Consider the following 26742-nt stretch of genomic DNA (forward strand, 5'->3'; position numbering starts at 1 on the left):
TTGTACATAAATGTTACTTGTGCCACTTGTCTGTAATCGAGAGCTGGTGTTCATAGAAATGAGCTCTGTATAAACAAGTTATGCAACTTATATAAGAATTTAGGCAGGTGTATCATTTTTATCAGGTTTGATTCTCCCCACTAGAGATAATGGCAAACTCATTCAAACTGTTGTTTTCCTTTGATAGTCTTGTACCACTGGGTCTAAATTGTCTGCTATGTATTTGCTGAGATATTTCCGGATTTCAATGCCCAGATATTTCAAGGAGCGGACCCATTGCAGTTGGAGGGGGCCTGCAAAGGCAGGGGGATAATGTAATCTACAGGGAGAATGATGGATTTCCCCCAATTAATCTTTAGACCTGAATATCCACCATATTTGTCAACCACCTGAAGCAGTTTCTGCAAGGACTCCTCTGGGTCTGCTAAATATACCAGCATATTGTCTGCATATAGTGATACCTTTTCCTCTAGCTTTCCCAGTTCAAGGCCTCTAATGTCTGCACCTTTGCGTATCTGAATGGCCGGTGGCTTTATCGCCAAAGCAAAGAGGAGAGGGTACAGTGGGCACCCCTGCCTGGTTCCTCTCTGTAGCTGAAAGGTACCTGAGAGGAAGAGAGTTCACCTTAACCGTTGCCACCGGGGATCTGTATAGTGACTGTACCCATACTATAAACCTGTCGCCCAGCCCAAACCGCTTTTAGAACTCTGAGCTTAGGGACCCACTCACAGTACACATAGAAAAGAAATGTCACACTATAAGGCTGATTAGTAATTAATAGATAATTGCTACATGGCAGCACAGAAACCAGTGCAATTAGCATTAGAATTTAATAATCAGTCCTGTAGCATCAGCTTGTATTACAGACCAACCAAGCTTAGCTTCTCAACAGCTGCTCAGAGCCCACTGAGCATGTGAGTGTCACAGACACTTTCCAAGATGGTGACCCCCCCTGTGACAAGTTTGAAGTCCTGGATCATTGCTGCTATTGACAAGCTGAAACTTTAGGCTGGTGCAATAAGTTCAGTGTATAAAATCTGGCATTTTTAGTCCTATTCATTGTTAGGGTTTAGTTCTCCTTTAAAGAATGTTGCATCATGGGTTAATAAAAATGCACCCCTTTAGTAAATGAGTCCTATTGTCTGTGTGTCTCCAAGCCCACTGAGCTATATTCTTTTAAAGTAGAGGCAACATGTCTTTATCCACAAAATTAGCAAAAAAACTAGTTTTCTTTCCTAAATGTAGTGGTTTAAGCAAAATGTGAAAAATGTGCACTTTGCCAAACCTTCCTAAATATGAATGTCAAAGGAGATAAGACATATGCAAGATACACAAAGCACTGCGTATCTTGACAGCGCTATATAAATAAATGATGATGATGATTCCTATGTGGCATGTAGATACCCCAAATTATGATCCATGGTTCAACCTTAGGTCGCTGCAAACTAAACACTCAGAGTGCCTTTAATGCTTTGGTACGGTCCATCACAATACTGGGGGCCCAAAATGGCTCTGTCTTTGACATAAAAAAGCAACACAAAACGAGAGAAGGGCACACAGATGTTTTTGAAAGATCAGTTTTATATAAGAAGCAGTAAGAGGCTATAAAGGCTAAATTAAGGAGAGTGATGACAGGGTGGCAGTTAGAGTAAGGCATTGCCAATGAAGGTGGCATTTAGCTTCTCTCTGCTGGACATGGCTGTATACGTAATGCATGGCCACAGCAAAAGGAAGGTGACAAGAACAATATTCACACATAAATAAAAGGTCTGTGGATGTTCTTCTCAGACACTCCAGTTGGCGCAGGCCATGTACCGGCAAGCAAACCTTGATAAATACACGTTGTTCCCTAACAGATCAGATGAGAAGCAGCGCCTGATATTAAGGGACAGTTGGGCTCATTTATAAACAGACAGTCATGGATTGGTTGCCATGGGTTACTGCCCAGGTGCAAATTTGCCCAGTGTTTATAACTGAGCCCCAGTGAGTCTCCGTGCATGGGCAGGTACAGGAGAAGCCTCTCAGCATTCTCAGGAAACACCGGGGGAGGGGAGAGAGGAACAAGACGTCTGTACAATGGTAAAACCTCTCTTTGTAGGGGAGCGAATAGATTTCTTAGTGCAGAGTCTGCAGAAACTCTTGTTTCCTTGATACATTAGGGAATGAGGTTTGTAGTGAAGAAGTGCAACTCATTTACTTAGTTTCTTTATTCTACCATCGATATTGGAAAAATTGTCTTCCACGGTAGCCAGGTTCTCCTTCATGGCTTTCTGGACCTGCAAAAGAGCAAAATACATATTTAAAGGGATCCTGTCATGGGAAAACATGTTTTTTTTCCAAACGCATCAGTTAATAGTGCTACTCCAGCAGAATTCTGCACTGAAATCCATTTCTCAAAAGAGCAAACAGATTTTTTTATATTCAATTTTGAAATCTGACATGGGGCTAGACATTTTGTCAATTTCCCAGCTGCCCCTGGTCATGTGACTTGTGCCTGCACTTTAGGAGAGAAATGCTTTCTGGCAGGCTGCTGTTTTTCCTTCTCAATGTAACTGAATGTGTCTCAGTGGGACATGGGTTTTTACTATTGAGTGTTGTTCTTAGGTTCTACCAGGCAGCTGTTATCTTGTGTTAGGGAGCTGCTATCTGGTTACCTTCCCATTGTTCTTTTGTTTGGCTGCTGGGGGAGAAGGGAGGGGGGATATCACTCCAACTTGCAGTACAGCAGTAAAGAGTGATTGAAGTTTATCAGAGCACAAGTCACATGACTTGGGGCAGCTGGGAAATTGACAATATGTCTAGCCCCATGTCAGATTTCAAAATTGAATATAAAAAATCTGTTTGCTCTTTTGAGAAATGGATTTCAGTGCAGAATTCTGCTGGAGCAGCTCTATTAACTGATTCATTTTGAAAAATTTTTTTTATCCCATGACAGTATCCCTTTAATGTGTGTATATATAAGTACAGGCGTGTGAGGCATAGGGTTGTACCAATGCACAGCCTAAGCAATGTAACACTGAATCTATATATAAATACTATTATGTATTAATCAAATTTAATCAAGGATCTTAAAGCAATACTGACACTAAAAAACGACTTTTTAAAATATGAATGTACATTAGAAGTTACCTATAGGTCATGCTGATGGCCAAAATGACCTTTGCCTACAGAATTGAACTCAGTACAGGTGCGCTACCTACACCGACACAGATTTCTGGCAAATGTAGATGTATTCACCAAGGCAAAAAGAAACGTATTAGACATGCAATGAAGGATTCAGTCTTTTGAGGCAATCGCTCTCCAATGATTTGAAAAGGTACGGGTGCTGCCATGATTCCTGGTTTTTGTTGCCTATGTGAGAAAACACCTGGAACTGCTGCCTGTGCCAAGTTCAGGAATAGCTCTGCTTAGATATATGGGGAAAATTAAAGGGTAAGTATGCCTTCTTAGTAAATCTGCTTTTGCTTCTAACTGACTGAGGACTGCTGTAAAATGTGAAACGTATACATTCATTCATACACTTTTTTTTGGGCGGGGGGGGGAGAGTGTTGCTTAAAAACAAGCACATACCATGGCTAATGCATTCGTATTGTCCTTCAAAGAATTTGCAATCATCTGCTGTGTAGTGTCCAAGTGGGTGAGAAGCTGGCCGAACTGCATGGCTGCAATGAGAAAAGTTCAGCGGATGAAATAAAGTTGATGCCTATAGATGCTCAAAAGGGCAGTCACACGATTTGTACATTGGTCGTGTGTTATAATCCATACAAGGCCTCCAAAGCACTGCTTCACACAATGTAGAAGCATTTAATCCATTAAACTGGTTGTTGCAGTTATGCACTTGCACAGGACTGGAACCAAATACACACATTCACTAATACTAAATACGTTTTGTTGAAATTCCTGCTTGTTTAACGTGGAAAACAATAAAAACATTTTCAAAAAAAAAAAAAAAAAATACTAAATACGATGGAGAATGTTGGCAAGTACCTTGCTCATGAAGCTGCTTCAACGTCAGCAGCCTCTGGACAACCTGCGGCAGGGTGCCAGACATAGAGTCCCACTTCTGCACCGTTTCATACAGTTGGTGCACCTGGAATACAAGATGGACACCGGCCGATTACCTTGGATTCAGGGCTGTCGGGAAGTATCACTTTCAGGCAACCAGAGGAATCACAGAAACAGATTTAAAGGGGTGGATCACCTTTAAGTTAGCATAATATTGATTGGCTATTTCTAAGCAGGTTAACTTTTTCTTAATTTTTAATTATTATTTGCTAGGGATGCACCGAATCCAGGATTCGGTTCAGGATTCTGCCTTTTTCAGCAGGATTCGACTGAATCCTTCTGCCTGACCGAATCCTTCTGCATGACTGATCCAAATCCTAATTTGCATTTGCATATGCAAATTAGGGGCAGGAAGGAAAATCTCTTGACTTTTTGTCACAAAACAAGGAAGTAAAAAAATGTTCCCCTTCCCAACCCTAATTTGCATATGCAAATTAGGATTTGGTTCGGTATTCGGCCGAATCTTTTGCAAAGGAATCGAGGTTCGCCAAATCCAAAATAGTGGATTCGGTGCATCCCTATTTGCATTCTTCTTCTGACTTTCCAGATTTCAAACGGGGGTCACTGATCCCTTCTAAAGAATGCTCTGTAAGGCTGCCAACTGATATTTATTGCTACTTTTTATTACGGCTCTTTCCTATTCATGTTCCAGTCTCTTGTTCAAATCAATGCATGGTTGCTAGGGTAACTTGGACCCAATTGAAATTGCATCTGGAGAGCTGATGACCAAAAAAAAAAAGCTAAAAAACACACACAAAAATAAAATCTAATTGCAAATTGTCTCAGAATATCAGTCTCTACATAATACTAAAAGTTCAGTTAAAGGTGAACAACCCGTTTAAATGTATTTTTTTGTACTTTCAAGCTGAGAATTGCCATATAATAGTTTTCGGTTGCCTGACAATGTAGGGTTTATTTGAAAGGAGTGATATTCAACAGTATCAACCAGTTACCTTTAGAAAATATGGATTTCCAATAAAAAGCCTTCTTACCTTGCTTTCAGTGTCTGCATCCTCAATGGCTGCTTTGTGCTTCGCAATTTCATTCATTTTCCCCAAGACACTCTGAAAGCATAACAGGGGCATTGATATGATAAACTCACACACTGCAAAGGGAAGGAGTTCAACAACCAATGGCTTTTCCAAATTATAGATTTAAACTGAACAATAGCCGTTTTGTGTCTGTAGGGTTTCTTACATGAGAACAATAGGTGAGATTGGTCAAAAAGATATTGTAGCTTGTTTGGATTACATGGACACACAGTCATGTGACTTGTGCCTGCACTTTAGGAGAGAAATGCTTTCTGGCAGGCTGCTGTTTTTTCCTTCTCAATGTAACTGAATGTGTCTCAGTGAGACATGGGTTTTTACTATTGAGTGTTGTTCTTAGATCTACCAGGCAGCTGTTATCTTGTGTTAGGGAGCTGCTATCTGGTTACCTTCCCATTGTTCTTTTATTTGGCTGCTGGGGGGGGAAAGGGAGGGGCTGATATCACTCCAACTTGCAGTACAGCAGTAAAGAGTGATTGAAGTTTATCAGAGCACAAGTCACATGACTTGGGGCAGCTGGGAAATTGACAAAATGTCTAGCCCCATGTCAGATTTCAAAATTGAATATAAAAAAAATCTGTTTGCTCTTTTGAGAAATGGATTTCAGTGCAGAATTCTGCTGGAGCAGCACTATTAACTGATTCATTTTGGGAAAAAACTTTTTTCCCATGACAGTATCCCTTTAACAGTATTGTTGGCACTAGAGTAGCTCACACAGCTCCATCTTGTTCAGACATACAGAGAGAGCAAACCCAGGGAATGTTCTGTTCCCCCCCCCATCTCTGCTTTTCCTATTATTTCTTCTTTTATTTCTGAATCATTTCTCCACTGAAATGCCACATACACACCTGTAGTCTGGCCTCCACTTGGTCCAGAGATGCTACATCCAACAAATTGACTTTAGCCTGAAGAATTTCAACTGTGTCCTAGAAAAGAGGAGTTGTAGATGTATAGAGAACTATAAGGTAAAGCAGGAAATCACATAGAACTTTTGGCATTTGGTCAGGGTTCCTCTTAAAGGAAAACATTACCCCCTGAACAATGTAGGTCTCTATAAAAATATATTGCATTAAACAGCTCATATGTAAAACCCTGCTTCATGAAAATAAACCATTTTTATAATAATATACTTAAGCATTATGTGCCATTGGATAATCATAAATAGAAAATTGCAATTTTAAAAAATAATGGCCGTCCCCTGGGATAGTATGATTCATGGTGCACACAAACATACCAAGCAAATTATACATGTTAGGTCACATGAGCCAATTAACAGACAGTTGTGTCTTTTGCTTCAACACTTCTTCTTGTTACAGTTAGAGTTGCAGTATTTCTGGTCAGGTGATCTCTGAGGCAGGCAGCACACAGACCATCACGAAATGGTGGTTCAATGTAAAAGGACAATATTTACTTAAATACATATTCCAGTTTGATAAGATTCTTTAATACGTCACTTAATTTGATATAAACTGTTGATTAAGAATTCAATTTTGGGGTATAGTTTTCCTTTAATAACAAGGGGAATCAAGGTGTATCCAGACCCCTAGAGCATGTTGTGCCCCTCTGAGGATCCCAGAAGGATCTGCTCTACTTTGGAATCTAAATGGACAGGACCCAATTCATTAGACTGGCTGACCAGTTCCCCATCTAGCTAGGCTCATAATAGGGATCCAAAGGCTCAGGATGAATGAATTGCACAGGCTGATACATTAGATAGCTTTATAAAGGGCTTTTAGTAACTTGTTTATATGAACTATAGTAGTGTTTCTGAAGCAAACAGATCAGTTTTACCAGTGCAGGACAACACTACATGATATTTTCATTACTTTAAAACAGTCATTTTTTGAGGTTACTGTTCCTTTCAGGCTGGAATTACTCACCATCAAACAAGATCCTTGTAGTCCCACAGTGAGAGGATTCTGTAAAATAGAAGGATATAATATTTAATATTGGCCAGTGACAATTATACACAAACTTCTCTAAAATGATTGGACGAGGGTTCAAAGAATTTTGTGGAGAGTTGGCCACTGGAACTTCCACTGCAATCTAATAAGAGTTTCAATACATTTGTCAGAGTGACAATGCCCATTGGTAGGAATAAACATAAAATGCACCTTTGGGAGCAGAACAACATGGCTGATCACAGGGAAGGAAAAGTAGTAAATGTCACATGGCAACGTCTCCCTGAGCCACCAGGCGGGGGGGGGGGGCTTAGGTCCCCATTAAATGCTTAGTAGCGTTTGCAGTTTGATATTAAGAGTAAAATATATAAATATTTTTTAAAAGGTTTTGTTTTGTAAGAAAAAAAAGGGGGGAAGTAAGGGGAGAAGGTAAAGCTGGTCATACATAGGGAGATATCCTCGCTTGGTGGCATCATCAGGAATTGCAAAGCTTTTTGTGTGCCTTCATCTTTAGCTGGGTGAATTTTCTCATGGGCCTTGGTTAGGGTTCCCACCTTTTCTTGAAAAAAAATACTGGCCTTCCTATATTTTTATGCATTTCCCCTAATAATAACATTGGGATCAGGCCGGTAAAATACCAGGCAGGTGGCAGCCTGAGGAGAATAGGTTGGCGCTGAGGAGAATAGGTTGGCATAAAGATTGCCAATAAGGGAGATGTTTTTCTAAGGGTGGTGGCACAGGGGGAGATTAGTCGCCAATCGACAAATATTCTCTACTGTGAGCGTCTAACGTCCCCAAAATGCCTTCCCACCGGCAAGAATATGAATAACTGGCGGGATGGCATACAGTACATATTGCGTCGCTTTCCGAAGTCACCCAAAGTTGCCTCACAAGGAAACTTCAGACGACTTCGGAAAACCGAAGCGATGCGTATGCCATCCTGCCAGAGATTCATATTCTTGCCAGCAGGAGGAAGATTAGACGCCCGCAGTAGAGAAGATTTGTTGCTTGGTGACTAATCTCCCTGTGTAGACACAGAACACACCGGCACAACATGGGTAATACTAGCAGGTTTAACCTTGCTCGTTTATTGCGGATGCAACATTTCGGGGTGTGACCCCTTTCTCATGCTTGATTTTTGAGGTTGCCCAATTCCTCTATCATCGAGCACCAGGAATTCGTTTGATTTTGGACGGCCAGGGTGTGCGAGTGTAAGTTTTTCTTTTTTGTAATCTCCCTGTGTGCCACCACCCTAAAAGTTGATTCTTATGCAGGTAACTGAAATGAGGGTGGAGTATTTATCAGTGTAGAGTATTGTGCCATAAAGCAGTGCCTCAACTGCACAGAAGTAAATTCAGGAATAATTTGACCCTGGCTGCCTTCCACTAGTTCTCAAGAGTTATGGTATTTCTCATAGACCAACAAAAATACAGTAGTCTAGTGTTACTGGAGGAAAAAACTGTCCCTGTGGATAGTATACAATTCAAAATGATACAGAGATAAAGTTCCGGGAGGATCTGTGCACAAAAGTTCGATTTTTTTGTGTTATCACACTTTTTTGAAATTTTTGATTCGTATGAAGTTGTCCATGATTGATAATGAAATCTTCAAGCATAACATATATATTGAATGTCTATGAAGGTTTTCATCCATGCAGGTCATGCTATATCTAGTAGAAGTAAATCTATAGCAACTGGACTTGCTGAGTAATCATTGAAGATACTAAAATCCCTAAAGAGAGTAGGGGGCCCTAGTGCGCCATTGTGATTGGATTATTGGAAGAGTTTATATGCCGAGGATTTCCTGTACAGTCAGTTGAACTGAAGAAACTGCTCGGATGAGTATTGAAAAGTCTTCAATGATTACTCTGCAAGTTCAGTTGCTCCAGATTTACTACATCTGTAAGTGTAATGTGGAGTTTGGGGCCATCTGAGGAACAGGAAATATTACACTGGCAATACATTTGGAGAAGAGCTGACACTCTGTTTTAAGGAGGGGTGAAGAACAGAGAGGGATGAGGTGCTGAAAGCAGAGCGGACAACAATGTACAGAGTGTAGAGCCAGTGGGTGAAGAGCTGAAACTCATTTCCTTGACGGAGCATTCCATTTCATGTAGAGACATGACAATAGAATTAAAGATGGTATTTTATTTCACACAGATAAATTGTTGAAGATGAATAATAGCAAAAAAAGGAATTACATTTCCAGTGGCAGGGGATCTGCCATGTATTTCACAACGATGCAATAACATTCTGTTTTACCGAAAAGAAGTGAGAAGACAAGCTAATTGAATTGAAATGCAGGAGAGAAAAATAGACTGAGTCGCTCTGTTCTATTTTCACATTTATTTCCCAGCCTGGGGCTGTGCTGTGTGTGTGTGTGTGTGTGTGGGGGTGGATTGGATTAATACATAGCCATGTACAATTATGAGGAGGAGAAACAGTCAAAGAAAACCACAGTAGATAATGGAAATAAACCTCCCTGGTGTGTGTTTAGTAACAGGATTAATGTACAACTGAATGTGACAGTTTTCTCTCACCTGAGTGTCCTGATCGCAACGCACTGCAACCTCGAGCTCCCCCAAGCGCATCTCTAGCTCAGCCATCTGAAAAGCAGGAGCCCAGTGAATGTGCACAGCAGGCAAATATGTACACACCAGGCAATTATCCACAATACACATACTACACAGGGGCAGATGATACCGATGGGTCACATTACCAGAACCAGTTCAGTGGTGCCCAACTAGTAGCAACGGGAGGGTCATGTACTGCTGTGAATAGATAGACATGACTGTCCGTATGGGCAATGGCCTACGTGGTACCTACATTAGGGGGATCCCATTGTTCTGGTCTTTTACACACACACTTTATTCCTTCTTATTTTACTGGATTGATGTTTTCCCACATTGCTTTCTCTCTTTCTCTCATTTAAAGGGATCCTGTCATCGGAAAACATGTTTTTTTTCAAAACGTATCAGTTAATAGTGCTACTCCAGCAGAATTCTGCACTGAAATCCATTTCTCAAAAGAGCAAACAGATTTTTTTTACATGACTTGGGGCAGCTGGGAAATTGACAATATGTCTAGCCCCATGTCAGATTTCAAAATTGAATATAAAAAAATCTGTTTGCTCTTTTGAGAATTCTGCTGCTCAGTGCAGAATTCTGCTGGAGCAGCACTATTAACTGATTCATTTTGAAAAAAAAACTTTTTTTTTCCCATGACAGCATCCCTTTAAGGTATCCTTCATGTACGTCTCTAGTTTTTCCCTTCATTCCAGCTTTTCTTCTAGTTCCTTTGTCTCATGTTCGCCTTACATTTCTTTCCTTCCACCGCTCCACTCACCTTCTGTTGTTGATCTCCACATTCCCTCCATCCCCCATGTTCTACACATATAGCTGCCCCATGCACTATTCTGATTTGCTCTTTTCTCCTCCAACCTAAATACCTCCTTGCCCCATTCTGCCTTCCCATTCCACCTCTCTCTTTTTCCATTTGACTTTTTCTTTCTTTGTTCTACCTAAATTCACCCTTACCGTTTCTCGGTTCTTCCACTACACCAAAAGTGAAAGAAAGAGACTGAGCTCTCTTGCACACTCAGAAACTGTATCTGACTGTGCACACACAGTACTGATTGGATAAGCAGCAGAGAATACATGACTGCTGTCTGAAGCATCACAGACCTTGATACCCACAACTAAAGAAGCCATACAGATTTAGCAAGTGGCAAGTGTCTCGTATCTGCACAATATCACATGAAGGCACAGGGCTGTGGGAAACAGATGGGAAAGCCGAGGGCTGGATGTGACGCTCATGCTGCTACTTAGCTCAGGTATAGTTCAACTTGCTATATACGTAGCACAAGGAATATGCTGTTTCAAGCACTGGAATTCACTACTACAAAGTGAGAAAACACATTTCCAGTACAAAAAGAATTAAGCATTGTCCTCCAGCAACATTTGAGTCAGCCCTTCATAAAGCCTGTAAAGAATGTTACAAATACATATACCTGACACATGGCCCAGAACATCTTTCCTCACCAAAATCAGTTTGTATGTAGCGTACCTTTGCAGCCTGAGAGAACTTGTTTTGCTCAGGACGACAATGTAATTCGTACGTCACCAAGTTCTCAGTATCTGGGCCAGGACCCTTTGCAGGGCTTTTTCCTTCTGGATTTTTTCTAGTTTTGGCCGCATCCAACTGAGTCAGCAAACGCCTAAGAGTGCAATTCCAAAGGAAAACAAACATTAGTTGAAGGGTAAGTAACAACGGTTTACATTTCTTACCCACCTAGTTCAATGCTGTCTTCACATTTCTTTTTTTCCCCCCCAAATATTTCTGTAAGTAAGTATGCAGTGCTCCAGTTGTAGTTATTACAACCTCCGTTATATATCCTGCCTTTGAATTTCATATTGCACGTTTTAAATTACTTACTACCACCGCAAGGTTCAACCATAATTCTGTGTTTATCACTTTGCACCAAAACTCCAAAAATATGCAACAGACTAACTGGTTCTGTCACATGGCTAGCCTATTATCACTTTAAACGTATTAGGTTTCTTTCCCTGGTATTTCTTTCCCTGCTATTTCCCTACTGCTTTTGCTGCAGACAATACAAATGTTCCAGTTCAGAAGAACATTGCATTGGTTATCAGGCTTCACCCCTCCACCCAAGTCTAAAAACCAATGATGTACACGGGGCTGGAGGCCAACCTGTCTGGCAGCTTCTCATCTTCTCAGAGCTTCTGCTGCTGTGATAACAGACCAAGACCAGGTTTGCTTTCAGTGCGTATGGACACCACAAAACATTCTGATTGGATCTGATTTGGCTGAAATATTAAGGGAAATGGCAAACAAAAAGAATAGTCGCCTGCAATAAATATCCTCTTCTGTGGGCGACTAATTGCCTTCAAATGCTTCTTCACTGGTGATAAAGTGAATTACTGGTTGTAAAACATTTGAGTCACTTCGGCTTTCTGATATTGCCAGCAGTTTCACTGCAAGGCAATTTTGGGCAAATTCAGAAAGATAAAGCAACGCATATGTTTCACCACAGACGATATCAAGCCCAAGGCCCTTTATCTACAGCCAGACTGTGCCACCATTCACTGATAACACAATTATTACTGGAGTTCTTATTATGCTTAGTCTACACACAGTTATCAAACTGCAATTTATAAGGTCTCACTGTAGTCTCTCTCTGACCTTTCTGTATTCAGATCAGGCGCACTGATAAAACACAGCACTCTTCATGGTTGCCTTGTTTTCTTTAAAGAAAACTATACCCCCAAAATGAATACTTAAGCAACAGATAATTTATATCATATTAAGTGGCATATTAAAGAATCTTACCAAACTGGAATATATATTTAAGTAAATATTGCCCTTTTACATCTCTTGCCTTGAACCACCATTTTGTGATGGTCTGTGTGCTGCCTCAGAGATCACCTGACCAGAAATATTTCAACTCTAACAGGAAGAAGTGTTGAAGCAAAAGACAGAACTCTGTCGGTTAATTGGCTCATGTGACCTAGCAAGTATAGTTTGTTTGGTATGTTTGTGTGCACAGTGAATCATACGATCCCAAGGGGCGGCCTTTATTTTTTAAAATGGCAATTTTCTATTGATGATTACCCAATGGCACATACTACTAAAAAAGTATATTATTATGAAAATGGTTTATTTACATGAAGCAGGGTTTCACAAATGAGGTCTTTTTATAGAGACCTACATTGTTTGGGGGGGTTTATTTTTCCTTTAATAGCAACAGCTAAAGCAAATAGTGACAGCAAATCATGACGGCTCAAAGCTACAAACTTACTTTGCCAGGGCACCATCTGGGTCAGTCAAATTGATGGCAGCATCTGGGCCCAGCAGTTTCTCTAAATGAGTGGACACTAACTGCTGTTTTAAAGAAGCTACTTGTTTGGCCAATGCAACCGGGGTCAGTTTCTCTTCAGCAGCTGATTCTTTCACTGTACTCTGTAAGAGAGAAGCAATGGAGTCAGTTAGTGGCAACAACATGAACACGCATGGGTCATACATTAATGAGGGGAAGGGAAAAGTCATAAGCACAGTGCCTTAAATTATAGGAAACTATGAATGAAAGAAATGCAGAAGTATATAAATAATAGGTTTCATGCTCTGCTTAATTAAGGGAGGGATGATGCTTAAAGCTCACAATTTAAGCCATTTTTCTCAGGTAAAATAAGAGAGAACTGTATCTGTAGGGTGTGTGTGGACCAAACCAAATGCCCCTTCTTCTCCAACAGTGACTTTACCAAGTCATGTGGGAGGGAGAGAGAGTGAAAAAGAGTAAATACTCTATATCAGCATTATTTTTATCAATATGAAGGATACCACTAACTGACCCATCTTGGTGTAAGTTTAGAATTCCTGTGCAAAGCAATAGTCAACCCATGAGGGCAAAAATAAGCCCACCTGTGTCTTTTCCACTTCTTGCGTCAGTTCCTGGACTTCATGCAGCAACCGCTGATACTTCTGCTGTGGGGTTTCTTTCATTCCTATGCCTTCTCCAAGCTACACAAGAAGAAGGACTCAGAATTAGTGAGTTATGGGTGTAGAGACCTGTTTAATATTAAGCAATGCATGTTCAACAAACCATTTTCTTTAACAAGGCTTGAAAATATTTCCAATTCAACTTTAAAGTAAGACACTCACAATTTCGTACTCCCCAGATTCATAGCCTGTCCTCTTGGACTTGGTAATCCGATCTGAAAAGTCTAGGAGTGGAGGAAACATTATTAGATATTCATGATCCATACACAAGTGTCTAAATGAATCCCTTCCTGTTGCATACTGTATGCCACTCAGCTGCTGTGTAAGTACTAACTAGCCATGCAGTAGGAGGCTTTTTTTTATGACAATTTAATCTGCAACTGTCAGCAGCAATCTGGCAATTCTGCACACAGTTCTGCATGATGGAGCAGTAACCTCATAATGTCTCCTTTGCAAAAACAATGAGATTTATGGCTTCTTGCTCAGACCCAGGGCCGCCATCAGGGGGGGACAGGGGGGACAAGCGTACCGGGCCCGGGCATGAAGGGGGGCCCGGCAGCGCTGCATTTTTTTGAAGATCCGGGCCCCCCTTACGAGCGCCCGAGCCGTACGTCTTGCCTCTTCAGTGCCGAATGCGGAAGTGCCGAAAAGCCGAAGCCGATGCGACGAAAAGACCCGAAGTCACGGAAAAAGCCGAAGTCCCGAAGTCACGAAGCGCCGAAAAGACCCGAAGTCACGAAAACAGCCGAAGCCGAAGTCCTGAAGCAGCGCAAAGACCCGAAGTCACGAAAACAGCCGAAGCCGAAGTCCTGAAGCGGTGAAAAGACCCGAAGTCACGAAAGGAGGCGAAGTTGAAGTACTGAAGCCATGAGTTCAATTCTACTGAACACCAGTTTGTGTTTTTTTTTTTTTTTAATCCCCTGGCCACCAATGTATTATTTTAATATTCTATAGGCCCCTGCCACCAATCTTTTTTTTAAAACTTTTGTTTTTGGGGCCCCAATTTTTTTTTTAACTCGTAAGGGACCCCTTGCCACCATTGTTTTTTTTTGGGTTTTTTTTTTTTAAAAAAAAAATTAATTTTCTTTTTGGTGGCCCCAAATTTTTTTAACTTGTAAGGGGGCCCCTGCCACCAGTTTTTTTTTTTTTTCAAAAAAAAATTATTTTTTTTTTAAATTTTTTTTGGGGCCCCAATTTGTTTTTAACTTGTAAGGGGGCCCCTGCCACCATTTTTTTTTTTTTCAAAAAAATTTTTTTTTCTCAATTTTTTTTTTGGGGCCCCAATTTGTTTTTAACTTATAAGGGGGCCCCTGCCGCCAATGTTTTTTTTTTTTTTTTCAAAAAAAAATTAATTTTTTTTCAAATTTTTTTTTGGGGCCCCAATTTGTTTTTAACTTATAAGGGGGCCCCTGCCGCCAATGTTTTTTTTTTTTTTTCAAAAAAAAATTAATTTTTTTTCAAATTTTTTTTTGGGGCCCCAATTTGTTTTTAACTTAGAAGGGGGCCCCTGCCACCAATGTTTGTTTATTTTTAGTTTTTTTTACATTTTTTTTTGTTGGGGCCCCAAGTTTTTTTTAACAGGGGGCCCCTGCCACCAATGTTTTTAAAAAAAAAAAAATTTTAATTTTTTTTTTTTGGGGCCCCAATTTTTTTTATAAGGGGGCCCTGACCATCAATAGCTTTTTACAACTTGTGTGGGGGGGGGGGTTACTTTTTTAGCGCTGATGTCTGTGTGGTCTTTTAACTGCGATGTGGGCGGGATATGGGGCGGAGCTTGGTCGTCAGTGTGGGCGGGGCCCAGGGGGCCCCAAAAATTTTGTTGTACGGGGCCCCGTGATTTCTAATGGCGGCTCTACTCAGACCTCTCCCTTTGCATGGAGAAAACATAAACAATAACGGTGTTCAAATTAAGTCTTTTAAAAAAAAAAAAAAAAAAAGAGTTTGAGATTCCAGAGACCACCCATAAAACATATTTATGAAGCCCTGTAGTTAGTTATATCTGTTAAGCAAGCTACAGAGAAAAAGAACCAAAGAACATAAAAGTGATACTTGCTCCTAATTTACAGAGACAAAGGAGGTCGAATTTTAGAGCATTGTGAGCTTTTTTAGACTTCAAATGAACTCACAACTCGAATAGTGTCTAATTTAATAAAAAAAAACTTGTATGTAAAAAACCTGAATCCGTGAAGTCAGGATTAACAACCCGAAAACTCGAATTGATTGAGTTTTTGGCAGAAATACATCGAAAACCCCTCTAAACATCATGAAGGCTATTAACATCTTCAAATGGTTCAAGTGACCTCTGCCATTGACTTCTAAATGACCTGGACAAGTTTTAAGATGGTGTCTTTTCGGATTTGAACTATTTCAAGGGTCGGGTATAATAAATCTCAAACCTTTTTTTTTTTTTTTTTTTTAAAGACTCAAAAAAATGAGAGTTTAGTTTTTTTAACTTGAAAAAAATACCCATGATAACTCAAATTTTTCATGGAAAACAACTCAACCCTTAATAAAACTGCCCCATAGATACAGCACCTCTGGGACAATTTATGTTGGCACATATTAACATATGGCGATTGAATCAAAAGAATTTCCTCTGGGCAGTGTATGGTATTAAGATGTCACTTCCAGTTTACAATGACAGCACTTCCTGTTTTACTCCTTTTTTTTCTGACCACGCCTACTTCTAATGATGTCACTTCTGGTTTACAATGACAGCACTTCCTTTTTCTTGATGGTCAGAAGGCCCCAGATCGGGTTGCGGATAAGGTACTTGCGGGTCGGGTCCAAGCAGGTAAGTATGGGGGTTGCGGGTAGAAGTTTCGGGAGCGGGTAAAGACGCGGGTCGGCAGTTCTCCGGGTTTGCGGGACGCAGGTGGGGTTGCGGGTCTTCTCAATAGCGAGTTTTACTCCTTTTATCCGATCAAAACTACTTCTAATGATGTCACTTCCAGTTTACAATGACAGCACTTCCTGTCCGCGCAGGACTCTACCACATACCACTGATACATGACTAGTAGTTGCACACCTGGGCGTTGGAGTCGGGGGGACAGTGTGCTTTGAATAAAAAGTTTATACTATAGAGCGACTACACAGATTGTTCAAATGTTCATACAAAATGGAAATATGTCAATGCAAAGCTCATCTATAGTTTATTACACAACACAGTATATCTTGCCCTTTGAATAAAACACAATTTTGCCATTACAGCTGTGGTTTTACAGTTTTCAAAAACAAACTACTCACCTAAACTTCTGGTGCCAACTTTCTTGTCCTTAAATTTGTCGTACGCTGCATTGGGGTTGACAATAATATGTTCTACGCTAGTGCTAGTAAGTTCCTCCTATAAACATGAGACAGGGTATTAGATTTTATGTTTTGTGCCTCCAGTAACAAATATCCTGATTGGTTGTTGCCCTTAAAGCTCCTTATTCTAAGTGCACACGCTAGCAGATAAATCGTTAAACAGTACATGAAAGTAATTTTAAACATTCACAATCCAACATACTCTAAAAATTGCTACCCAAAAAAAAAAAAGGCTGAAATGGTTTAGAATGTATTTCTGTATACAACTTTATTTTATAGGAATGCAATGAATCCAGGAATCAGATTTGGGCAAATCCATTGTGCTTCGCTGAACCAACTTCAAACACGTGAGGGCACTGTTTAACTTTATTTTCGGGGGGAATCTGCTCACATAATTAAAGGAAATGTAAATCCTAAACCGTAAAATTGCTCACTTTTGTGATATTGTATTTTTTTCCCCAAGATTTGAGAAGTTTTTGAACTCCCTGAGAATGGGCACATCTTGCGACATTGCTTTGCTTAGAAAGGACTATGGTAATGTCACACGGTGTTCCTTCTCTCGGGGTGGGATTTAAATTCATTGAAGTAGCAGTTTAAAAACCGCCACCATCTTGAAAACTGGAAAATAAAATAATGAAAATTGCAAAAGTGCTCTGAACACTGATTTAGTCTGAGAGTTTATGTTTTCTTTAAAGGGGAACCATCAGGAAATTGAAAATGTAATATAAGCTTCATTGTACTAAAATAAGAAACTTTCTAAATAAAATTAATTAAATATTCTACAATGTTTCTGAAATAATTAAGTTTACCTTCACTATCCTTTTCTCTGCATCTGTTTCTCTTCATTCTGTCTTCATGCAGGAGTTGGGTGTCAGATATTCATTGACAGTTAAGGTGGCCATAGACACACAGATCGGATCGTACGAATCGAGGATTCGTACGATTTTCGGATCGTGTGTGGCATGTGCCGACATCTTTCGCCCGGCGGAGATCGGTCGTTTGGTCGATCGGTCAGGTTTGATTTTGACCCGACCGATCCCGCCGGAGCTCATGGCACATCGTAATCTGATCGTTCGGCCATACGGCCGAACAATCAGATTACCCCCGATATGGCCATGCCTGCTAATGGCATATCGGGGAAAGATCCGCTCGTTTGGCAACATCGCCAAACGAGCGGATCTTTGCATCTATGTCCACCTTTAGATCCAATATATCTTTTGGGGGCTCCTTTCCTAGCAGATGTATTAGAGCTCACTCAATTAACTGATTCCAGGACAAACAAAATAACTGTCTTTGGCATAAATTCTGCATGTAGAGGGACAGGATTTCTGGTGAATTTAATAGAGTGAACTCTTAGAAATCTTTTAGGCAAAAGGATCCCCCCTAAAAGATATATTGAAGTCTACCATCATTCAAAATCAGACTCCCAACTCGTGCATGAAGAGGGACTGAACACATACATATGCCGAGAAGGCGTTAGTGAAGAGTAACTTGAAGATTTCAGAAACGGCTCATAACATAACTTTTACTTCAAAAAAATGTAGAAAACTTCTTATTTTAGTATGATGAAGCTTACATTAAATTTTCATTTTCACGATAGTTCCCCTTTAAATTCAATCAGGTTTCAGATTTGTTTTTGAATTCAGAATCTAAACAAGATGGATTTGGTGAGTGCTGCTAATCTATGAGGTTTTAACATGTCCCAGAAGTTAGTAATAAAATACTATACATAATCTAACCGTGAAATTAAGGAAAAAATGAGGAGAGATGGGCATAAATATGAAGCACAAACAGATATGAGGGCACAGCTTCACGGTATCATTATTTTAAGCATGTTGGCACAGCCATATAAAAGAGCAGACGAGAGCACCAGTTGATCATATAGATGGTTCTGATTAGGGATGCACCAAATCCAGGATTCAGTTCGGGATTTGGCTATGAAAAATAGGGGCGGGAGGGAAATCACGTGACTTTTTGTCACAAAACAAGCAAGTAAAAAATGATTTCCCCATCCCACCCCTAATTTGCATATTCAAATTAGGATTCAGATCGATTTTCGGCCAAATCATTCCCAAAGGATTTGGGGGTTCGGCCAAATCCAAAATTGTGGATTTGGTGCATCCCTAGTTCTGATCTATGGCAGAAAGGGAATGTACAGGCTCGGATTTGTGGAAAGGCCACCTAGACCCGGGCCTAGCGCGGCAGGAAATTTTCGGGGGCGGCATGCTGCCCAACCACACCCACATTGATTCAAAAACACTGGGGATGCGTTGGAGATACAATCATTTTTTTACATTTCCCGTGCGCCAATCCCCATTGCTCCAGTCCAGATGATCAAAATTTGCACGAATAAAGGGGAGGGGACAGGGTTGACGAACGGCAGTGGGCCTAGGGGCGACCACTATGTAAATCCGGCGCTGGGAATGTAAACACAATAAGCAGTGCCCTCAGACTATACATTCCACATCTGGGTAGTTAAAGGCCATGAATAACTTGCACAGAGGCGTATTTCATCATAGCATTTCCTAGCAAATAAAAACCAGCAGCCTAACTACCAGTTGTGATGATTTTACTAAAACGTAGCTATATAAATAACAGCAGCATGAATGATAATCATTAGAGGGGTAGGCATGCTTCTAGGTACAGAAATGGAAAATACAGCAGTCAGTACAGGAAACAAATGATAATGGATTATTTGTTTCTGCAAGAAAAAATGAATAAGCTTGGGATTTAAGAAAAGGGCACAATCGCTGAGGAATGAATAATACAAGCAAACACATGATCTCTGCCAGGGTGGAGCAAACGTATAAGGTTAATTTAGGAATACAAAGAGAAGCAGATTTCCAGCACTGAATGCATGATGGATTCGGGTCTATCCAACCATTTGCATCGGCTTGAGGTCTCCAGGACCTATTGGGGTATAATGATTAGTTCACGTGTCACCCCGTGTGTGGGCCCTATATAACCACAAATTAGTAGGCATAGCACTAGTATGTCCCATGTTGTTACTCTCCAGGAGTTCATATTCTGTTTGCTTTATTCTTTCTTTGCCTTAAAGGGGTGGTTCACCTTCAAACAACTAGTTGTTCTGGTGATAGATGACCAGAAATAATGACTTTTTCCAATGACTTTCTATTTTCTATATGTGACCGTTTTTCTTATATTGAAGTGTTAAGTGTCTTTTTTCACCTTCTGAAGCAGCCCTGGGAGGGGGGGTCGCCGACCCTGTAAACTGTTTTAAATGGATACATTTAGTTGATACATTTCTTATCTTTGTCCCTACTGAGCAGAATCTCTGGGTTTCATTACAGGCAGTTGTTAGAACTGATACAACAGTTGCTAATACTCCAGAGATGCTGCTGAGAAATGTATCAACTAAATGTTGCAAAATTTTTAACAGTTCAGAGTCTGCACCTGAATTACTGAGCTGCCAGACTGAAACACCTGAGACAGGAACATTCAACTTTATCTTACTTTAACTTAGAGTTTGTAAAGTAATTGAAAAAAGTCTTTCTTTCTGAGGAACAATCTGAAAACATCTGAATTGAAAAAAGATGAACAACCCCTTTAAGATGGCCATAGACGTGCAAATATAGCCTTGTGTCCGGTGAACGCTTGTTCGTTGCAATCTCCCGACCTACCACTAATCATTCAGATTATATCTACTCTACAGCTTCTTCAGTTCAGGTACAGAAAGTCCTTGTCATATAATCCAATAATCTTATCAGGATGACGCAGTGTAACTATTCAAGTGTGAGTTTCAGATGTCACCTCTCTAAATAGTCAGTTGAACTGAAGAAGCTGCTCGGATGAGTAGCGAAACGTCTTCAATGATTACTCAGCAAGTCCAGTTGCACTAGATTTACTTCTAATAGATCAGGGGTCACCAACCTTTTTTACCCATGAGCCACAATCAACTGTAAAGGGAGTGGGGGAGCAAAGCAAGCATGAAAAATGTTCCTGGAGGTGCAAAATAAAGGTGGCCATACACGGGCAGATAAAGCTGCCGATATCGGTCGTTTGGACCGATTTGACAGCTTATCTGCCCGTGTATGGGGGCTTCCGACGGGTCTTCCCGATCGATATCTGGCCACGATATAGATCGGGAAGGTTGGATTTTTACCCGACCGACCCGTCGGAGCCACTTGGCGCATCGTAATTCGATCGTTCGGCCATACGGCCGAACGTTCGAATTACCCCCGATATAGCCATGCAGTTTAGTGGCATATCGGGGAAAGATCCGCTCGTTTGGCGATGTCACCAAACGAGCGGATCTTGGAGTCTATGGCCACCTTAAGGGCTGTGATTGGCTATTTGGTAGCACCTTTGAGGACTGACAGCCTACAAAAGGCTCTGACAGTATAGCTAGTTTTTATGTGACCAAAACTTGACTTCAAGCCAAGAATGCAAAAATAAGCACCTGCTTTGAGGCCACTGAGAGCAACATCCAAGGGATCGTGAGCAACATATTGCTCACGAGCCACAGTTTGGTGATAACTGTAATAGATGGTAAACAGGCAGTATGTACACTTCTATATTTCTCTGTGTTTTATGTTCAGCAGTTCCGTTACAGAATGTGACCCCAATAAGGATCCGTATAATTCAATGGACTAGATTTGGAACTAATGTCACTGCAACTTGGCCTTCCAAAGTTGCCTAGTTTTAATGACTTGTGCTATTTATTATGCTTTTCCTTGGTGTATTCCGGATTATAAAAGGTTATGGTGACACACTATCTCCAGGTTGGCATCACCTTCAGTAAGCTTGCATTAAATAAGGGTGGCACTGCTCTGTATTTTTCTTAAATCCGTATATATATATATATATATATATATATATATATATATATATATATATATATATATATATATCTCTGATAAGCGCATGAGAAGGCATATGTAGCTGGGGAGGTTATGAAGCGTTGCAACTGCAGAGAGGGTGAGTAGAAAGCAGAGCAAAGAGAGCAGGTGCAAGCATAGCATGAACAGGCACAGACACAACACCGGCACACTGCTTACCAGCTCCTTGCAGTTTCCCCAGAGATGACAAAAATAAAACAAATGTTAAAAGAAAAACAAAAGGAAAGAATTTCTATTAGAAGATTAAGACATGCGGCACATTTACAATAAGCTTACAGTACGTACCTAGAAAGAGAGAGACTATAAGGTCAATAATAAACTATTAAAGAATTTAAAAAAAATAGCATTGCAAAGTTTCTACTCTCTATTTTTATTTCCAGGTATAAGGTATAAAGCCTTGGCCTTTAAAAAGTATCTGTACATTTCAGGCTTTTAATTTCATTACAAATTAAAGGCAACATGATTGTAGTACCATGTGTAGGAGTTTGATAAACCCGCAATGCAATTTTGAGATCAGTTATAGCTGTAACGAATAAACAAGAGTGATGTCCTACAACGCAGCACTACAACAGGATAGTGACGGTTCGTATTAATGCTTGTGTTCGGCTGCAGTGACAGATACATGGGTTAGTAGCAGCGACTGATATCATATGTGGGGTTAGCGGAAAGCTTTTGCAAGAAGTAAGCTGCAGGCCATTCTGTGTCAATGGCATTAAAGATTCATTTATATAAGTGGCCTTGCCAGTAAGTAAGATGCCTTTCTACTGACAGCTAGGGTCTCATATGGATGTAATGGTTGCACTATACTCCAGTCAGGTGAAAATTATTGGAAATCGGCAGAAATGCAGGTCTTTGTCCTTTAGGCCTAAAACTGCAACAGTAGGAATGAGCATGTACCATGGGCCTTATACTCAACCCCTCCTTGATACAAACTAAAATATTGGTGCAAATGCCTGGTTTACTCGGCAGTTCATTAACATTTGGCAATTCTTGAAAGGAAAGCTGAGAAAGCTAATCTAATAGTGTGCTGCTACATTTTTCTATTTGACCATGAAGGCAGTAGGCACTCACAGATCCCATGACAGGCAAAGTGACTGCTGCCTTCTCCATAGTAAAATACCTCCACCTGAAGCTGTAGGTCTGGGGCATGCACAGCCAGCATATTGACTGGTGAGATTATATACTTTTGTTCAGAACCAAGAATATTCTTTTTTCCCCCCCAAACTCAGGATACTTAAACTTCATTTTTCTATTCCCCAAATAACTATTCTTAGGAGCAATTAACAGGCAACGTGTAAACATATAGATCATTTGTGTGCACTTTAAAATGGTGTATTCTTATTTCAAGTGTCAGGTTCATAGAGATTTGTCTGTTAAAGGTGAAGGAAACCTAGTTAGTGCAAAAACCCTCCCCCCCTCCCGTGTGTTGCCCACCCTCCCTCCTCCCCCCCCTGGGCTACCCGTCCCGCTGGGCAAATGCCCCTAACTTGTTACTTACCCTTCTGCGCAGGTCCAGTCCAGGGAGTTCACAGACGACATCTTCTTCCACGCGATCTTCTTCCTGCTTTGAACGGCGTTTTGGCGCATGCGCAGTAGGAGCATTTCGCCGGTACGGATCTACTGCGCATGCGCCAAAAGTCACGGTGTACTTTTGGCACATGCCCAGTAGATCGTACCGGCGAAATGCTCCTACTGCACATGCGCCGGTCAAAGCAGGAAGAAGATTGCGTGGAAGAAGATGTCGTCTGTGAACTCCCTGGACTGGACCTGCGCAGAAGGGTAAGTAACAAGTTAGGGGCATTTGCCCAGCGGGACGGGTAGGCCAGGGGGGAGGAGGGAGGGTGGGCAACACACGGGAGGGGGGGTTTGCGCCAACTAGGTTTCCTTCCCCTTTTAAGCAGTTGAGCAGTTGTCTGTTAACAGAAGCACCAGCCCAGGGTATCAGGTAAGTAATTATATTCACTGGGGGTAGCCTAACATAGTAAATTAGGTTGAAAAAGTTCATCAAGTTCAACCTTTGAACTCTATTTTAACCTGCCGAACTGCTAGTTGATCCAGACATTTGCACCCCTAATGATTTAACCTTTCCATCAATGTTAATGGTACATAAACTTGATCATGGTGAGTATAGTTCCAAGACTTTTACAATATGCTCTATAAAACTGTTCATTTACCAAGATCAATGCATAGAAATGACCTGGATGGCAATAAAAAAACAACAGTATAAAAATGGCACATTATGATGGTCTTTCTCAGGATGATCAGACATGCAAATATTTGGGGTCATGAAAATGCAACAGATTTCTCTAATCAGCACATAATCAGAAGAACAGTTAGTACAATATTACTGCATTTGATATTAGAACCAACACTTTTCTATTTCTAATTGATCAGAAAGAAGGAAAAAGCAAAAGATCTAGATAATCAGCTGGAAATTTAGAGTGCATGCAATTACTAAATCTGGAAGTCTCATGCAAAAAAAAAAGCAGTTGTCTTACTTGTGCAAACTAGCATCCAGGCAAGGTAGTCAAAAAGTGAGGGTGAGAATGTTAGCAAAACTCAGGTAAACAGGTGCAATTGCAGAAAACAGTTTCCCATTAGTAAATGGTACCCTAAAGCAATGCAATACGATGAGCCAGACTATAAAACAGTTTGTATCTGCAGTAACTCTGATTTAATCAGAATAAAGCCAGCCACACGTACAAAGTTTTCATTGCTTCTCTGACAGCTAAACATCTTGGTGGGACACTTGAAGGGATCACATTTTTCTCCTTCTTTTGCTCGAATAGACTGAACTTAAAAGGCTTATGCCAATTGCCTAAAGAGCAGCCATTGCAGTTGCCAGCTGGCAGTATTTTGAACCCACCCATACACAAAAAATTATCATCTGGAAAACCAATTAATTTGGACCATTCATGGACCAAAATATGCCACCATACTTGAAGGCATTTGTACTGTCTCTAAGGAAGGCTATCACTCTTGGAATGTGGATGGAACACTGCTACTCACTGCTCAGAATAATTTTAAAAAGGCAAGCAATTTGGCACCTACCAAATCCAAACAGAATCAGAAATCTTAAATTGAGTTTACTAGCGTAAACTTAACGTTTATTTTCCATTCTAAAAAATATAAGATTAATAGTGTAGATAAGGATAAAACACACACTCAGAACCAATTAGTTTGGTGATGGTTTAACTATAGGGGTAGTATATCCAATACACACTTACATATAGGCCAAATAGCCTCAGATTTACCATTGAGAGGTTTAAATTATACAGTCACCTCGCCAAAGAGCTGATCTTTTCATGTATAGCCACCTTAACTGTACTCCTTAGCCTTCAAAATACAACCCCAAGCCCCCTAATTCTGTACTACAGAACAACTGGAGGGCAGTAAGTATGGCACCCATGTATCATAACTCAGGCACAAATGAATCCCTCCTAACAGATGGCTACGACTAAATCACTAAGCAGCTCAGTTTTGACTTCCATCTTGCTGAGTAATTCTAAACCAGAAAAAAACATCTCAATGATAAATTTTAATACATTCTACTAAAAATACTTTCTTCTAGCGATGTACCAAATCCACTATTTGTGATTCGATAGAATCCCCAAATCCTTTGTGAAAGATTTGGACAAATACCGAACTGAATCCGAATTTGCATATACAAATTAGGGACGGGAAAAGGAAAAAGTGGAAAACATTTTTTACTTGTTTTGGAAAGAAAAGTCACGAGTTCCTAATCCTAATATGCAAATTAGGATTAGGTTCAGCCAGGCACAAGGATTCACCAAATCCGAATCCTGCTGAAAAAGGCCGAATCCCGAACTGCTGTACCCCTACTTTCAACTAAACCATTTTGACAATAAAACCTAATTACAAAAACTAATGTGACAGAAAAGGTCTCTGCTAAATTGCTGACATCAACGAATGGCTCATGGTATTGCTGCTTTTGGATAACATTGCTGGTTATTTATACATTACAGAGTAGTCACTTGCATATAACATTAGTAAATATAAAATAGATATATGTTTATAATTTCATATACATAAAAATGGCAGTTCCTGAATATCTCTACAGTGCAAAGAACTACAACAGAATAAGGCACCAAACATGCACACTCAGTATTACAATAAGTAAAAGCACATATAAATTCAAACGTTAAACCATGCAATTTCATATTCCAGTTTTGTCAACTTGTTTGCTGGTGTTTGCTTCCTTTAACAAGCAGAGTGCTATGAAAAAGTGCAAATTGAGGCAATACAGCATCCAGAAGTTAAAGCAAATAATATTTAGACTAGCCTAACTATTGAGAGAATGTATACGTGTATCTATGGGCACACGCATAGGTATAGGGTCCTGGTGTGCCCTACTTTCATCCCTATCAAATACTTTTGCAGATATCACACACACAGATGTTTGACTACACAACTGTGGTGTTCAGTTTAATTTAAAAAAATGCAAGAGAAGTTAAATAATAAAAAAAATAGGAGAAGGTCCAACTATAACTGTATAACTGTCCCATATGCTTCACACACAGCCCTTTTCATTCAGGAAAATAGTCATGAAGAGGCGTTTGGACTGTTGCCGTTCTTCACTGGAGTAGGTTAATCGCTTGAAAATTCAGGGACACTTCTAATAAATGAAGGCTGCAGGGCTGCATTGGTCACATTTAAAGTGATACTGACACTAAAAATTTTATTTTTAAAATATTAATCTACACGAAAAGTTACCTATAGGTCATGTTGTTCGTTTTTCACCGATAGTTCTGTTTTTGTAAGTAACTGTTAATTGAAGTTCCTAAACCTGACTGTTTTGTAAACCTGACTGTCCCTTCTCAACTTGTCAAAGTTTCTAAACTTTAAAATTTCCCAAAAGCAAAACTTTAAAAATCAACTAAACGGAAATGCAGCCTTACCGCATCAAACTCAGCCTGATCATCCTCCGGCAAATCGCTTGTTTCATAGACATCTGGCTCATTCCTGGCCTGAAATAATAAAGAGTTAATACATTATTACCACAACTCACACAATTATCCTTTAT

General features: G+C 40.2%; 1 protein-coding gene across 3 annotated transcripts in view; it reads right to left on the minus strand.

Moving 5' to 3' along the window:
* Positions 1 to 1561: 1561 nt before the first annotated feature.
* The window catches only part of dctn2.L (dynactin subunit 2 L homeolog), a 35678-nt gene continuing 10497 nt past the window's right edge, over positions 1562 to 26742 (minus strand). Inside the window, exons 2-16 of one of the 3 annotated variants that reach the window (XM_041581038.1) lie at positions 26618 to 26686; positions 24197 to 24205; positions 21858 to 21863; positions 16780 to 16876; positions 13696 to 13757; positions 13456 to 13554; positions 12836 to 12996; positions 11080 to 11230; positions 9555 to 9620; positions 6995 to 7033; positions 5963 to 6040; positions 5058 to 5129; positions 3988 to 4090; positions 3571 to 3662; positions 1564 to 2276 (exon numbers count right to left, since the gene is read on the minus strand). In XM_041581038.1, coding sequence (XP_041436972.1) covers positions 2190 to 2276; positions 3571 to 3662; positions 3988 to 4090; positions 5058 to 5129; positions 5963 to 6040; positions 6995 to 7033; positions 9555 to 9620; positions 11080 to 11230; positions 12836 to 12996; positions 13456 to 13554; positions 13696 to 13757; positions 16780 to 16876; positions 21858 to 21863; positions 24197 to 24205; positions 26618 to 26686 — 1191 coding nt within the window. In that variant the 3' untranslated portion in view covers positions 1564 to 2189. 3 annotated transcript variants of the gene reach the window in all.

The sequence above is a fragment of the Xenopus laevis genome, chromosome 2L (assembly GCF_017654675.1).
Source record: "Xenopus laevis strain J_2021 chromosome 2L, Xenopus_laevis_v10.1, whole genome shotgun sequence".
Taxonomy (NCBI): domain Eukaryota; kingdom Metazoa; phylum Chordata; class Amphibia; order Anura; family Pipidae; genus Xenopus; species Xenopus laevis.